Source organism: Haliotis rufescens, unplaced genomic scaffold, assembly GCF_023055435.1.
Source record: "Haliotis rufescens isolate VD_foot unplaced genomic scaffold, xgHalRufe1.0.p SCAF_28, whole genome shotgun sequence".
Classification (NCBI taxonomy): Eukaryota; Metazoa; Mollusca; class Gastropoda; order Lepetellida; family Haliotidae; genus Haliotis; species Haliotis rufescens.
Genome location: NW_025963979.1, coordinates 6,499,582 through 6,516,976, shown reverse-complemented (window position 1 = coordinate 6,516,976; position 17,395 = coordinate 6,499,582). Strand labels below are relative to the sequence as shown.

At 39.4% G+C, this 17,395-nt stretch overlaps 1 protein-coding gene across 1 annotated transcript; it reads left to right on the top strand.

Moving 5' to 3' along the window:
- The first annotated feature begins 117 nt into the window (after positions 1 to 117).
- LOC124139291 (target of rapamycin complex subunit lst8-like) lies at positions 118 to 15,395 on the top strand. The gene is made up of 9 exons (XM_046506256.2): positions 118 to 349; positions 772 to 823; positions 3,896 to 4,058; positions 5,087 to 5,162; positions 6,066 to 6,140; positions 6,495 to 6,572; positions 7,613 to 7,737; positions 8,047 to 8,189; positions 13,381 to 15,395. The coding sequence occupies exons 1-9, from the start codon at positions 227 to 229 to the stop codon at positions 13,497 to 13,499; spliced, it is 954 nt and encodes a 317-aa protein (XP_046362212.1). The 5' UTR covers positions 118 to 226; the 3' UTR covers positions 13,500 to 15,395.
- Positions 15,396 to 17,395: the final 2,000 nt, after the last annotated feature.

The window sequence follows — 17,395 nt, the reverse complement described above, 5'->3', positions numbered from 1 at the left end:
CCTTGGCCAGATAAACAAATTATAAATGTTTGAATGAAGGTAATTAGTTCTACTTTTGCGAATGTTTAAAAGTATTTCAACCAATTAAAAGGGTTCGTATGTTTTACTGCTGGGATGAGGTTACCTGTTTCCGGTGATTACTTCCGGTAAATCAGTTCGACACTAAGAGTGACTTTGGAAAATTTGATTCTTGTTCTTGCACTCTTTTAGCCATTGACTTGGCACCATGAGCATTTCAAGTAATGGAGGAGATCCTGTCATTCTAGCGACAGCTGGTTATGACCATACTATTCGATTCTGGCAGGCATACAGTGGCATTTGTAACCGCACTGTGCAACACCCAGATTCAGTATCCTGTCAAAATATTCTAATTTAGACGTAATTAGACTCAAGTTAACATGACAATGTCAAAATGTAAAGATCAATGATCATGCATTTCTAAGCTTATTTAAACATGTTAATTGTCATGTTGATAAATTTGTAATGACTTAATTATTAGCGGAGCAAAATGTTGAGACAATAGGTTCCAACATATGACATAGGCCTTGTGCAAATATATTTTACAAGGAGCATCCTCAGTACATGTAAAGGTTTCAGCCAAAAACATATTAAAGCAAGACTGCAGCTTACTGGGTTCAGGAAAATAGCTAGTTATTAGGCTTCGTCTGTGGCTGGTTCTTCACTGCATGATCTCTCTTTCGATCCTCATAGTTTTTCTGTTAGCAAATGGTTAGTTATGCTGTATTTTATTTTCCCTTACATCATTCTCAGCAAGTAAATGCATTGGAAATTACACCAGACAAGCAACTGATTGCAGCTGCAGGTATGTTTTACACTTTGTGTGTGTAATTATGCTGAAGCCAAAATAACTTATCCTTGGCTGTGATGTATAGAGTACTTGTCAGAAGTTCAAGATCATGAACATGATGAAGTTGACATGCCAGATTATTTAGCAATATCATGTTTACGCCATTTCTCTTTCTGAATAGTTTAGTTTTTTGTAGATTATATAATATCAACAGTTCACAGCTAACTAAAACGCAAAATTGCGCTTGAACTGCAAGTCCACCACTTTTGTCACCATCCTGGTATTGTCCCTATTTTATGCCACTAATGTACTGAAATATGGATAATTGTTTTCTTTGCGGAATCAATATTTGCTTAATATAAACTATAATTTCGACTAGTTTGATTTGTGTTTGGTGCTATTCTCACTGCCCACCTCGCCTCATATCGGAGGATTGAGGCATGATAAGCGGTACACCATACCAAAGGATATGCAATAACAAGCTGCAGCCAAACTGACATGCATTATTTTTGTTGATGAATGCATACACGACTTGAAAGAGTGAAGCTATCGGTCAACATCATATAATGAATGGACTATAAATAACTACATAGTATCCCATCAGTGAATTCAGGTAAACAAACGGGTGATAACAAATGTGGTCAATAAACATGTGAAATTTACTGTTCCATGTGTGCAATTTGGAACCTGGGTCAATGACAATGGTGTGTGCAAATTTTGAACAGTCGATTACCATCTGTTGATTATATATGTTATATAAAATATACATCTATAATCACTTTTGTGTTTCTTTCTTTTTGCATAGTATATTTTCCAATAACCAGTTACTTTAGTTACAGCTTTTACTATATATATTTAAAATAATAATAACCATAAGCGTAGCACTTTGGAACAACTTATTGCTATTTTTAGGTTTGTTTTAGATATAATGAAACAATTTTATCAGTCACTAATGATGCCTCTCGCATTTTTGCTACAGCAATTGAATGAAAACAAAATACAAATATCGTAATTACAACTGACAAAGTTATATGTATAATATCTGGCAGTTACCTTGTTCGAGAATTGTATGAGTCAATACCCACATGTAGGAACAATATCCCATACATCTGAAACTGTACAAAGAAATTTGTTCAATGTCATGTGTCTTTGTTACAATGTAATATTTTGAAATAGCTATGTTCATGATGTCCACAGTTCTTCAAAAAAGGGGGCGGTCGGGTAGCCTAGTGGTTAAAGCGTTCGCTCGTCACACCGAAGACCCGGGTTCGATTCCAAACGTGTGAAGCCCATTTGTGTTGTCCCCCGCTGTGATATTGCTAAAAGCACTCACCCACTGTTAAAAAAGTCCATTGAGTTGGTTAGTAATGTGCAATCAATCAACATATTATCGACTAATCCTTTGAACAAAGTATGTTGTTTTTACATAGGCAGATGGGTGTATTCCATCTGCTTTAATAAACCTCCTGATATATACACTCACTTTTGACAAATCCACTGTGCAAGGTAACAGTAATTAATCAATCAACATATTATTGGTTAATCCTATGATTAATGTTTTTTGTAACTCATCTGACCATTCCTCTCCTTCTATGCTGCCACACACATAGTACATAACATGTTATACTGTATTCGACGCAATAAGCGCCCAGGGCACTCTCAAAATTAGAAATAGGGGGCTCTTATTAGACTATCATTTTGGTGAAAGATTGTAAATTTTGTGGTTTATGCTGACAGCCTGAAATGATACAAAAGAAAAGTCTGTGCGTATTATACACCACAGATATATTTTTCCATAATTTAATTGCCCGTTATTAAGGGTGCATATAACACATTAGTGCGTATTATACACAAATAAATAAGTCTTGTGTACATTGATCAATCGGAAGGGTGCTAATGATGATTGTTCACTAGCCAATATATTATCAAATATCGCCATGGGTGCTTATTAAAGCGGGGCGCTTATAACATCGAATACGGTACATTCACCACATCAGACCTGGATGTTTAACCCAATACTAGATTGATTACTTACCCCAGAGGACAAAAATGCCAAAGTGAACCACTGATTGCTATATTTCCTTCACATTCTCAGAGGCAGTGGTGAACGTTATTGAGTTATATTTCATAGTCTTTGTCATAAAGTCATTTACTGAGCATCGATTGAATGACAACAAATGCACAGGTGTAGATTTATACCATGAAACATGGATGACATGGAAAAATGAAGGGAGTAGTAACTGTTGTGTTTATATGCAATTTGCCTGAAAAATAAGGGTCGTTGCTGTTTTGAGTATATGAACTGAACTTCATTGTTGCAAAAGTAATACATAATTTCTGTATGCTAAACTACATAATTGTACATACACATTTACACATGCAGACGGATTTTGCAAGGTGAAAGGTTATAATAAGCATTATCAAATCAAGTGTGAGGATTCAAGGGAACTCCACCAATGGCCCCCTCAATGGTCTAAAGCCCAGTTTGTTGGGTAGCTGTCACTAATTGGCATCCGGTAATCATGTGACATCTAAGAGTTGGAGCATTGTTTCCCTGTAAGCAGGCTTTTACAGACATTCTGCAAATTACAGTTTTCAACATGTTCAAAAGAAAAAAAACATTTAAGAAAATCCCACAATTGACATGCTTAGTATTACCTACCCTATTTTTCAATGTGCTGAAATAGGTTCATACTGAAAAGTCGCTTTACAGTAATGAAATATGTTGTTATCCATAAATTGTGTCTACTTTGAAATAGGAAACACTCTCATTGCTTTTGATGTCAGTGTCTTATATGATTCCAGCCTACTTAACTTATGCATACATTTTCACGATAAACTTAAAAGTCAAATTTTTGGTGGTTATAATTATTTGTTTTGAGACAGAAAATATCCCCAGTACCTCATTGTTACAGTAAGAGCTGACTGAAATCCTGGAAATGGTGATCAAATGGTGTATAACCATGATAAGTCTTGTGGATATATGGATATGAAATATGATAATAACATAGCAACATGGTAACATACTCATTCATGTGGCATATGTAGGCAAAATGTACTATATGTTTTTGTTTGTGTCTTTCTTAGGGTACCAGCATATTCGGATGTATGACCTCAACTCTACCAACCCCAGTGCTGTAATAAACTATGATGGAATATCCAAGAATGTGTCAACAGTTGGTTTTCATGAAGAAGGGAAATGGATGTACACAGGGGGTGAGGATTGCACTGCCAGGATTTGGGATCTCAGGTGAGTGAGTTATAATACTGTGACCCACCATCATCTTAATGAGACATGGGAGTTAACAGACTGTAAAGGTCCAGTTCCCACCCTTGCTGAACTAGGCTGAAATTATGAAGTTATATTTTGACTAATGAGTCTATGCATATTCTAATCAAAATCGCGTAAAGAAATTGACATCCAGTTTGTAAACTGCGGGGGAGATGTTGGTTGATTGTAGGATAAATAGCCACTAGTGGCCATGGTGGCGCTAGGATCGAGGCCAGAAATTCCAACCTAGTTGGGCAATGGTGGAAACTGGACTTTCACAGTCAGTTAACTCCCTTGCCTTTGGAAGAAGCCCACCAAGAGATAAGGGAACTTTTGGGTGAAAAATCATATTTTGACTTCTCATTATCTTAGGAACACAAAAATACAATTCACGCATGTCACAAGCTTCAATTCATATTTATTACAGAGATACATGACATCAAATATTTGGACTCATTTTCCGACTTATAACTGGTTATGTAAAAATTGCCGCTTTTAGCATGTTTAGTGATAATGTCTGATGAGTTGAAAGTAGACATAAATGCTGAAAGGTTTTGAAATAATGTTTTTATTAGATTACAAGCTAACAAGTGACAAATAAGATATTTTGTACAGTCTGAACACATGGCGATCTTCACTGAAGAAATTTGACGTCAAATGTCTTATAACGTTATGACGCCACAGCACAATTGTCTCCTAGCACCCATAAGGTCCCTTTTCTCCTGGTGGGTCACTAATAGTGTTGATTACAGTGTTTCCCCGACACATACTGAACAAATCAGCATGACTATCAAATGTCAAGTCTCTGCTTTGTGTTCGCCATTTCCTGACCTTGAGCTTAATTTATTTATTATCTCACTGTTTTGTACACACAAATTTTAAATAAAAAAGATCAAAACATCATGATTATGTTGTAAAAAAAAGGCGTGCCTTATAACAATGGTAGCTATGTTATTGGTGTAAAAAAATAAGTAAATGGTAAATAAGGTTGAAACTTATTTTCCCAGATCAAGGAATCTACAGTGCCAGAGAATATTCCAAGTAAATGCTCCTGTGAACTGTGTTTGTCTCCATCCGAATCAGGTACATGATGTCATTTACTCAAGAGTAAATAGTTGAGTCTGCCCAGACAAACCAGTGGTTGATATTATGAACAACTGTCCATGTCGTTGGGGTTACATTGTTACACCATCAACTAGGGGTGAAATGATGCAGGTCACGATACGTATCTCGATACATAGGTAACGATGTGATAGATATTGTGATACACATATTTACGCAAACTGTGTGGAAACTTCTTCACAATAATTATTTCGTAGCATGTTCTAAAGGAAAAGCTAGCTGTAGACACATGTACGTAGCTTTTATTTTTAGTAGTGACTTTTGAACACGAAATATAACACATTTTCTAATATTTGACTGACAAAAATTGTTGGGGGTCATTAAACGAGTAGTAAGTAATATATATTAGCAACTGTGTCGTCTTGTATTGATACAGAAGAAAACGCATTAAAACTTACAATGCACTGGTGCATTGATGTATCATTTCACCTCTACCATCAACCCAGTAACTGACCCTCGCCACCCGATCCATTGTGTTGCCTATTATGAATAACATTGCTGGGGACCTATTTTTACCATGGGGTCTCTGTTACAATCTGTATCTTGTCACATACCAGGAATATTCTTCAGGAAATGGAATATGTATTGATATGTATTATCAAAATAGTATTTACCTACACCAATACAACTTAGATTCCCCTTTTCATCAATACTACTTCCATTCCACCAAGTTTAGAATATGTTTTGGACATGTTCAACAGAAATCTTTTGAAAGAAGTAACTTGATCATGTTTATTTCTCTCACATCAAATTATTATTTTTCTTTCATTATACATGTATGTTATTTCACTGTAAGATTTTGGTGATAAAAACAATATTAGTTGCATATTAAGACAGTCTCTAACATTGTCTATTGTGTTTCAGGGAGAGTTATTTGTAGGTGATCAAGCAGGCTCTATTCACATCTGGGACTTGAAGACAGACAATAATGAACACTTTGTATGTAATTTGTGTGCCTTAATTTTAGTTATTCAGAATTCCAAAAGTCTATTTATCTACATCCTTTAACTTTTCAGCTTTTACTTTCAAAGTAAACAAAATAATTCAACCATCAGCAACAATTTTCCAAAGGTTTCATGTGAGAAAAATATATGATTTTGTATGTAAGAAGAATATGATAAGTAAATATTATAAATACGTATAACAAAAGCGTGTTTTATCCCTTTTAATGTGAGAATATAGTGAAAATAAGTGACTTCTAGTGGGACCTGTAACCTGACTCGTAGTGATGGAAGTATCCATGCAGAGCTACTATGGAGGACCATGCCTTTCTGACACATGCTTTCTGTTTAGATCCCTGAGCCAGATGCAGCAATACAGTCAATAAGTATTGACCCAATGGGAACGATGATGGCTGCTGTGAATAACAAGGTGAAATTAAACAGTTGAACACATTTCTGTTTCCTTGTACAACATTTTATAGTACAATGAATTAACATTGTACATTGTTGTATATATGCCTTCTCTGATGTTAATGTCTTTTGACCCCTGTGATGAGGCGGGTCAGAATTGGTCTTGAGCAACTCATGCTTGTCGTAAGAGGGGACTAATGGGATCGGGTGTGTGTGTGTGTCAGGCTCACTGACTTAGTTGATGCGTATCATCGTTTGTTTGTTTGTTTGTTTGTTTGTTTGTTGTTTAATGCTGCACTCTGCAATATTCCAGCTAAATGACGGCGGTCTGTAAATAATCGAGTCTGGACCAGACAATCCAGTGATTGACATCATGAGCATCGATACACACTATTGGGATCGATTACATGCATCAACCAAGTCAGCCAGCCTGACCACCCGTTCCCGTTAGTTGCCTCTTACGACAAGCATAGTTGCCTGTTACGGCAGCATGTCATCATATCTCAATTGCGTAGATCAATGCTCGTCATGTCAATCACTGGCTCTTCTGGTCCAGACTCGATTATTTACAGACCCTCGTCACATGGCTGGAATATTGCTGAGAGTGGCATTAAGCAACAGACAAAACACTTTCTTTTGGTTGTCTTTGAAGAGTTAGGTCCCTTTATCTGGTTTTGGATGCAGCCTACAAGTCATGAAGGCAGATATAAATAAAACCAGTATGAAAAGAACAAGTCCATGTTGTGCTTGTCATACATATCTTTGTTATGCCAAAATTCAGGAGATGAAAAAATTCAAAGAAGGTTGTCAGGATTGTTTTAAAATTGATTGAGTAAATTAAGCAAGAAGGACAAAACAGGGAATGTTCAAAATTATTTTTTCAATCACCAGAAAAGATATGAATTGCTCTGGTCTTGTTTTTTTTATAAATTGTTTTTAAACTAGACATTAGTCCCTATGTTCAAATATTTTTCACAGTATGGATTTTGTCGCAGATGTTGTGAATAGTTACTACTTGCTCATATTTTGTCCGTGCTGGTTCTAACCATCGTGTTGCAGGGCAACTGTTACATCTGGACACTGACGGGAGGCAAGAGAGAGGAACCAACACAGCTTCATCCAAAAACAAAGTTCTTGGCTCACAACAGATATGTCCTCAAGTGCTTGTTTAGTCCTGATTCAACGTAAGTAACAACTGCACGATGCTGACTGAATGTGTTTTTGGCCCCAGCAAATGTTGAGTAGTGTACACCTGTGAATGTGACTATATGTTAGGAAGTGTATTACGGAAAATACCACACATGTTGATGAAGGTAAGTCGGGAGGTGTTATCATAAACAATGATTAAAATGGGGGGTAATCATTCTAAAGTAATTTCATTTAATCCAGAATTGTGATCTTTCATTGTAAGTTACAATTTCAATGATTCATACATCACTGCTTTGTTTCAATCCAACTCATGATGTCAATGATCTTTACATTTCTGATGACAGATTGTTGGCTACAACATCGGCAGACCAAAAGTGTAGGATATGGCGAACAGCAGACCTGACCCAGCTGACGGAGCTGAAGGACAGTCAGCAGAGATGGGTGTGGGACTGCGCCTTCAGTGGAGATTCACAATACATTATCACAGGTACCACAGGCGTTGAGGGTCTTTAGTCCTGTCAGGATTTGGGGACAGTAATTGTCGTGTATGTTTGTAGCTAAAACTGATAGGCCGGAGGATCAGTTTGACTGAATGTGATGGCACTGTAAGGAGCAAGGAGTTAACTGACTGTGAAAGTCCAGTTTCCATCCTTGCCGAACTTAGCTGGAATTTCTTGGTTCGATCATAGAGCCACCAGTGGCTTTTATGGGTTATGTCGCTTCTATGTCCCCCCTATTGACCAATCAGATTCCACCACTCATATTACTTGCATTTGCTTCAAACAAAATTGCGTAACCCAGTGAAGATGATCTGACCGATAATCAAGATATTTATTGTAATGAAATGGGTCTTACTTCGCGAAGTGCATCAAATCATGTGATTACATTGATTAAAAACATGAAAAGATTTGGAAAATATCTGTTAATTCTAAGTTGTCAGTACACAAGCTTTGTATATGCTGCGATGGACCGAAATCTCTACAGTAGTTTACGAACCGGATGTTGATTTCATTACGCAATTTTGTTTGGACTATGCATAGACTCGTTAGTCCAGCAAAAATATAACTCATATATAATATAACCCAGTCAAGGCGATCTGATCGATGATAATGATTGTTTAATGAGTCCATAGGACCAGGTTATTGTAATTATCTTAATCGATATATTGGAATCTGTCTAAACTGGACTTGTGTACATGACTGACAGTTTAGTCTGGTTTCAACAGTCTTGATCAGAGAGATTATGGCAGGATTTCAAAGATTGACACATGTGCACATTAATTATGAGAAGACTTCTTTTTTGTGAAAATATTTGCAAAAACTTTGAAGATGTGTTTAATTTGTAAACACGATAGATAATATGCTTTGCTTGTGGTGGAGCATTTATTATTTTTGCTGAATTATTGGAATAGGAAAGAGGTCGACATTTGTCTGGTTTTATGTGATGATAACGTAACATGATAAATTTGAACCATAAATTCAGTTCAGTATCAACAGAGATCTGGATTAGTCTTAGGTCAGTTTTGACAGATTCCACTGTATTGGTTAAATATTTAGAACCATTTTTCATTTTGACCGAGCTGTTCAGATCCTCGGGGCCTCATACTAGCTAGCTGTGATTGGAATGTCTCGGTGCCTCATGCTGGTCATTGAAGGCAAGAATTCTGTGATTGGAATGTCTCAGTGCCGCATGCTGGTCATTGTAGGAAAGAATTCCGTGATTGGAATGTTTTGGTGCCCTATGCTGGTCATTGAAGGCAAGAATTCTGTGATTGGAATGTCTTGGTACCTTATGCTGGTCACTGAAGGCAGGCAAGCTGTGATTGGAATGTCTCTTTGCCTCATGCTGGTCATTGAAGGCAAGAATTCTGTGATTGGAATGTCTCGGTGCCTCATGCTGGTCATTGAAGGCAAGAATTCTGTGATAGGAATGTCTCAGTGCCTCATGCTGGTCATTGAAGGCAAGCATTCTGTGATTGGAATGTCTCGGTGCCTCATGCTGGTCATTGAAGGCAAGAATTCTATGATTGGAATGTCTCAGTGCCTCATGCTGGTCATTGAAGGCAAGCATTCTGTGATAGGAATGTCTCGGTGCCTCATGCTGGTCAGTGAAGGCAGGCAAGCTGTGATTGGAATGTCTCTTTGCCTCATGCTGGTCATTGAAGGCAAGAATTCTGTGATTGGAATGTCTCGGTGCCTCATGCTGGTCATTGAAGGCAAGAATTCTGTGATAGGAATGTCTCAGTGCCTCATGCTTGTCATTGAAGGCAAGAATTCTGTGATTTGAATGTCTCGGTGCCTCATGCTGATCATTGAAGGCAAGAATTCTGTGATTGGAATGTCTCAGTGCCTCATGCTGGTCATTGAAGGCAAGAATTCTGTGATTGGAATGTCCCGGTGCCTTATGTTGGTCATTGAAGGCAAGAATTCTGTGATTGGAATGTCTCGGTGCCTCATGCTGGTCATTGAAGGCAAGAATTCTGTGATTGGAATGTCTCGGTGCCTCATGCTGGTCATTGAAGGCAAAAATTCTGTGATTGGAATGTCTCAGTGCCTCATGCTGGTCAATGAAGGCAAGAATTCTGTGATTGGAATGTCTCAGTGCCTCATGCTGGTCATTGAAGGCAAGAATTCTGTGATTGGAATGTCTCAGTGCCTCATGCTGGTCATTGAAGGCAAGAATTCTGTGATTGGAATGTCTCAGTGCCTCATGCTGGTCATTGAAGGCAAGAATTCTGTGATTGGAATGTCTCAGTGCCTCATGCTGGTCATTGAAGGCAAGAATTCTGTGATTGGAATGTCTCAGTGCCTCATGCTGGTCATTGAAGGCAAGAATTCTGTGATTGGAATGTCTTGGAACCTTATGCTGGTCACTGAAGGCAGGCAAGCTGTGATTAGAATGTCTCGGTGCCTCATGCTGGTCAATGAAGGCAAGAATTCTGTGATTGGAATGTCTCAGTGCCTCATGCTGGTCATTGAAGGCAAGAATTCTGTGATTGGAATGTCTCGGTGCCTCATGCTGGTCATTGAAGGCAAGAATTCTGTGATAGGAATGTCTCAGTGCCTCATGCTGGTCATTGAAGACAAGAATTCTGTGATTGGAATGTCTCGGTGCCTCATGCTGGTCATTAAAGGCAAGAATTCTGTGATTGGAATGTCTCAGTGCCTCATGCTGGTCAATGAAGGCAAGAATTCTGTGATTGGAATGTCTCTTTGCCTCATGCTGGTCATTGAAGGCAAGAATTCTGTGATTGGAATATTTCAGTGTCTTATGCTGGTCATTGAAGGCAGGCAAGCTGTGATTGGAATGTCTCGGTGCCTCATGCTGGTCATTGAAGGCAGGCAAGCTGTGATTGGAATGTCTCGGTGCCTCATGCTGGTCATTGAAGGCAAGAATTCTGTGATTGGAATATCACAGTGCCTCATGCTGGTCATTGAAGGCAGGCAAGCTGTGATTGGAATGTCTTGGTGCCTCATGCTGGTCATTGAAGGCAAGAATTCTGTGATTGGAATGTCTCGGTGCCTCGTGCTGGTCATTGAAGGCAAGAATTCTGTGATAGGAATGTCTCGGTGCCTCATGCTGGTCAATGAAGGCAAGAATTCTGTGATTGGAATGTCTCTTTGCCTCATGCTGGTCATTGAAGGCAAGAATTCTGTGATTGGAATGTCTCAGTGCCTCATGCTGGTCATTGAAGGCAAGAATTCTGTGATTGGAATGTCTAGGTGCCTTATGCTGGTTATTGAAGGCAAGAATTCTGTGATTGGAATGTCTCGGTGCCTCATGCTGGTCATTGAAGGGAAGAATTCTGTGATTGGAATGTCTCGGTGCCTCATGCTGGTCAATGAAGGCAAGAATTCTGTGATTGGAATGTCTCTTTGCCTCAGGCTGGTCATTGAAGGCAAGAATTCTGTGATTGGAATGTCTCTTTGCCGCATGCTGGTCATTGAAGGCAAGAATTCTGTGATTGGAATGTCTCAGTGCCTCATGCTGGTCATTGAAGGCAGGCAAGCTGTGATTGGAATGTCTCAGTGCCTCATGCTGGTAATTGAAGGAAAGAATTCTGTGATTAGAATGTCTTGGTACCTTATGCTGGTCACTGAAGGTAGGCAAGCTGTGATTGGAATGTCTCGGTGCCTCATGCTGGTCATTGAAGGCAAGAATTCTGTGATTGGAATGTCTCGTCGCCTCATGCTGGTCAATGAAGGCAAGAATTCCATGATTGGAATATCACAGTGCCTCATGATGGTCATTGAAGGCAAGAATTCTGTGATTGGAATGTCTCGGTGCCTTATGCTGGTCATTGAAGGCAAGAATTCTGTGATAGGAATGTCTCAGTGCCTCATGCTGGTCATTGAAGGCAAGAATTCTGTGATTGGAATGTCTCAGTGCCTCATGCTGGTCACTGAAGGCAAGAATTCTGTGATTGGAATGTCTCAGTGCCGCATGCTGGTCATTGAAGGCAAGAATTCTGTGATTGGAATATCACAGTGTCTCATGCTTGTCATTGAAGGCAAGAATTCTGTGATTGGAATGTCTCGGTGCCTCATGCTGGTCATTGAAGGGAAGAATTCTGTGATTGGAATGTCTCGGTGCCTCATGCTGGTCAATGAAGGCAAGAATTCTGTGATTGGAATGTCTCTTTGCCTCAGGCTGGTCATTGAAGGCAAGAATTCTGTGATTGGAATGTCTCTTTGCCGCATGCTGGTCATTGAAGGCAAGAATTCTGTGATTGGAATGTCTCAGTGCCTCATGCTGGTCATTGAAGGCAGGCAAGCTGTGATTGGAATGTCTCTTTGCCTCATGCTGGTCATTGAAGGCAAGAATTCTGTGATTGGAATGTCTCAGTGCCTCATGCTGGTCATTGAAGGCAGGCAAGCTGTGATTGGAATGTCTCGGTGCCTCATGCTGGTCATTGAAGGCAAGAATTCTGTGACTGGAATGTCTCGGCGCCTCATGCTGGTCATTGAAGGCAGGCAAGCTGTGATTGGAATATCACAGTGCCTCATGCTGGTCAATGAAGGCAAGAATTCCATGATTGGAATATCACAGTGCCTCATGTTGGTCATTGAAGGCAAGAAAGCTGTGATTGGAATGTCACAGTCACTGCTGGGCATTGATAGAATTTGGACCAATGACTGGGATTTTGGAAATCTAACAGGCAGCTGCAGAGCTCCAGATAACTTTTGAGCAATTGAGTTTTTACTTGAAAGTTTCTATTTTAATTGGGTTATTACAATTTTCATTGGGTAACCAGTATTTTTTCACTCATCTTTTCATCATTTTATTTAGTTTTTCCCAAAATGAGCTAATGTTTTGAGATTTAAAAAAAAAAGTGTTTTAGATGTAATATGGGTTCTAACTTAAGTCTTGACTCGGAAAGGAAATTAGCTCATAATAGTGTTTTGGAAATTAGCTTTATTGTATGCATGCTGAAAAAGCTTCAATGGGTATTTACGTATGCTGTTTTAATACATTAGAGTTTTTAATTTATTGCATGCGTTTCTGTTAATTGAAAGTAATAGGGTATTGAATATTTTTGTGGGGTATTTTACGCAAAAATGCAGCTAATCTTTAGCTCTGCAGCTGTGACTGATTTGTATTGGGTAGTTGGTGTAGATCAGTGTGTTCTTAATGCAATTCATGCTCTTTGCTAACATTGTTGAACTTTGTACTTGCAGCCTCCTCTGACCAGATGGCCCGACTGTGGAGTGTTGATTCAGGGGAGGTGAAGAGGGAGTACAGCGGACATCAGAAGAGTGTGGTGTGTCTTGCATTCCGGGATGAGGTGGTCACATGACCTGTCACTCATGCTTTAGAACTGTGATACCTGTGTGAATGGACGGTGTGAAATGTGGTACAAGTGATGGCCAAGTTGGTGCAAAGAGACAGACATCCAGTCAGTTACCTGCCCCGAGTGTGAGACATGATATAGTCTGGGAGCAATAGTGAGAATGTTTACATTTATTATGGAGACTGTTGTTGATGAATATTTGAAGCAGGGAATGTTGCCTTCCTGCTGCTGAACTGTGTGTTGTGATCATGTGGAAGCCATACAACGCCTCAGGAAGGATTCTTACTTACACTTTAGATTAATCTGAGAATCTTGGTATCATTTCTTAACATGTTAAACATTAATGAAATATGTTCCAAATCAGATAAATTAGTATCAACCTGTTGGCATTACTGAAGATATATATCTAACATTGGATATTTACTCCTCTGAACAAAAGATGACTTGACAAATTATGAAACTTTTAATCCTTAATCAGCTGATAGCTACAGGTTGTGTAACTGTGTGTCATACCAACGGTTGGTTCTGTTTCATTTCAAAGCGTTGGCATGTTGGGTATGAAGTATCCAGCAAGCCCCACTTCTGAGTGACATAACACAGCTCTATTGAGGACTTTGGATTTTAGCCTGATTTGGTTTTACTGAGACATTTCCTTTTGATTTTATGATCAGGGTTTCACGATGCTACTGTAAATGATATCAATGAATACACTTTTATCAATCTCCTGTTGACATTTTGAATGCTTGTTCTGTTATTACATACCATGATGTGTGCTTTATGTAGAGATATCATGTACATCATACTCACTCACTCATAGTGGTAGCTCCTGTACTCGGCAGCACTGTTGCTCACGTCAAGTGGGCATGACTGACTGTTGGCTTCTTGGATGGAACATTCCATGTGGATGTTTTTATGGTGTCAAGCACCAGTAACAGTAGTTTTGTATTGTTGAATCTGTGTTATTGGCACTGGTAGCTACAGGAGATGGAGGGGGGCAGGTGGGGATTTTACAAATATGCCATAAAAAAGGGTCCCAGCTTCCAATTGTGGCACAAAGTTCATTGTTATGGGCTTGGCTGGGATTACCAGTATTGTTATTTTTTTATAATTATTTTTTTCTTTGAAAAGAGGAGCCGAACCAATTTCTTTGCCACACCACATTTATCCTGGACATCTGGCATCTCCAGCAAGCAACTTTTATTTGGGGGGTAAAACCTGAAGACAAATTCTGTTTTTTAAAAAGCCTCTCAGTCATGCAGGCCATAGAAGTTTATCATGTTTACCACTTTGTAAAATTCACAGGCATGTTCCGGTAATAGGGATGAATATGTGATTCAGAACGACCATTACCTTATCCTGACACTGCTAAGGCATGCAACTCTGCACAACATTATTATTACACAGCATAATGTTCAAGATAGCGTTTAGCTTCCTTATGTAACAATGTTGACAGAAGCAAATATCAGCTACAGCTGATTGCAATTGGTACATACTAGCTTCAACATCCAGGTACCCAGTACTCACTACTCAAAATTCAGAATAGATGTTATTTATAAAAAACATTTATTCACTCAAAATATTCTGTGATTTCCTTGTAGCTTGTATAGAGATTTATCTAGGATTACAAGCTAAGCAGGAAACTTTGGAAAAAAAACTTCGTTTAACTTGAAATTGGAAATTTTTGTAGTTTTAACTTCAACATACATTCAATGTAATAATATAAATCAAAGAAAGACCCTTGCACTGTATTGTCATGTTATCAGTGAAAGGACACCACAGACTCGTGAAGATCCGGGGTAGAATAGGTCTTCAGCAACCCACGTTTGCTGTAAAAAGCGACTCTGCTTGTGGTAATAGGCAACTAACGGGATCGGGTGGTCAGGCTCGCTGACTTGATTGATGCATGTCATTGATCCCAATTGCATGGATCAATGCTCATGATGTCAGTCACTGGATTGTCTGGCCCAGACTCTATTATTTACAGACCGCCGTCATATAGCTGGAATAATGCTGAGTGGGGCATTAAACAACAAACAAAAAAAACAAAAAAAACAAACACCACTACCAAGTCATGACATTTGTTACAATAACATGAATTGTGAACATATAATTTCAATTGGGGAAGTTTTGCTGACATTTGCTACAGGTTTTGGGTTGGATATCATCCCCAGAACAGGTCTAGATAAACCCCTGTTGCAAGTTGCCTTACATACATACATGATTATCACGAGATATGTGAACCTGCAGTCCAAATGTGTGTTGCGACACCCTGTTTGTGGGATACATCTTGCAGGTTCTCTCATTGTTAATGTTGACAGTTGTTGCTGATGTGTTTTGTTTATGTGACTGCTACCCCTGTTGATAAATGGTGCCAAGTGAAATAAATCAGTACCAGTATTATGCCTTTATGTTTCAATTGTCATGACCTTGTAACTTGCATTCTGCGATCGTGAGGCCACAAGACATCTATTATCATATTGTTTGTTTGTTTGTTATTTAACGCCTCACTCAATAATGGTGACTCTACAGCTGGGTTGCCCAGGTCCAGGAGCGACAAAGAAGGTATTGATGACTCTACAAGTGGCTTGTCCAGGGACAGATGCTATAAGGAAGGTTTTGGTGACTCTACAGCTGGCCTGCCCAGGTCCAGATGCTTCACAAGGATGATATTGGTGACTACAGCTGGCTTGTCCAGGTCAAGATGCTACAAAAAAAGGTATTGGTGACTCTACAGCTGGCTTGTCCAGGTCCAGATGCTACACAAGGATGGTATTGGTGACTACAGCTGGCTTGTCCAGGTCAAGATGCTACAAAAAAAGGTATTGGTGACTCTACAGCTGGCTTGTCCAGGTCCCAGTGCTACAAATAAGGTATTGGTGACTCTACAGCTGGCTTGTCCAGGTCCCAGTGCTACAAATAAGGTATTGGTGACTCTACAGCTGGCTTGTCCAGGTCCAGATGCTACACAAGGGTGGTATTGGTGACTCTACAGCTGGCTTGTCCAGGTCCCAGTGCTACAAATAAGGTATTGGTGACTCTACAGCTGGGTGTTCCAGGTCCCAGTGCTACTAATAAGGTATTGGTGACTACAGCTGGTTTGTCCTGGCCCAGATGCAGCAAGGGTGGTATTGGTGACTACAACTTGCTTGTCCAGGTCCCAGTGCTACAAATAAGGTATTGACTATTTGACTATTTGAAATTGCCTAGTTCAGGTCCAGGGGCAGAAAGCAAGGTCTTGTTGACTTTAAAAGTGGCTTGTTCAGGCCCAGGTGCAGAAAGGAAGGTCTAGTTGACTCTACAAGTGACTTGTTCAGGTCCAGTGCAGAAAGGAAGGCCTAGTTGACTCTACAAGTGACTAGTTCAGGTCCTGTCACAGAAAGGAAGGTCCGTGTGATATTCCAACTGGCTTGTCCAGGTCCAGTGCTGGCTTGTTCATGTGTAGGTGCTACGTCTCTCAATAACTTTGAGTGTTGGGTACGGCAAGCCTCGAGGCAACCATTTTATACCACTAACAAGTGATCGTGTCTGTCGTAGGTCAAACGTTATGTGGCTGATGCATGCATATTGCTGACTCTTGGCTCCATTTACTTGCTCGGGTATTATAGTCATTATTATTGGAGACTCCCTGCCTCGGTTTTGAATAAACCTACCCCAGCTGAAAATGTAATTCAGGGCTTGCCTTTACAAGCTCTACTTGCTATCTAGCACTTTACAAAGTTTTTGACTTTTTGTGTATTTTAGGGTACACACAGGCGATCTAAGCTTATTAAGCAAAGTATTAAACTGTTATCTAAGCCATCTTAGGCTACTCGTGGGTTTTCTGAGCTGCCTTAGGCTTCACAAAGCTCAACTAGCTATGTTAGGGTACATTTACCCTTCTTTTCAAATGGACCGCCTCCGTC

Coding starts and splice junctions, on each gene's coding strand:
- LOC124139291 (XM_046506256.2), top strand. CDS start 227: ATGAGCATTTCAAGTAATGGAGGAGATCCTGTCATTCTAGCGACAGCT. Junction 824..3,895: donor GCAACTGATTGCAGCTGCAG/GTATGTTTTACA, acceptor TGTCTTTCTTAG/GGTACCAGCATATTCGGATG. Junction 6,573..7,612: donor TGGCTGCTGTGAATAACAAG/GTGAAATTAAAC, acceptor ATCGTGTTGCAG/GGCAACTGTTACATCTGGAC.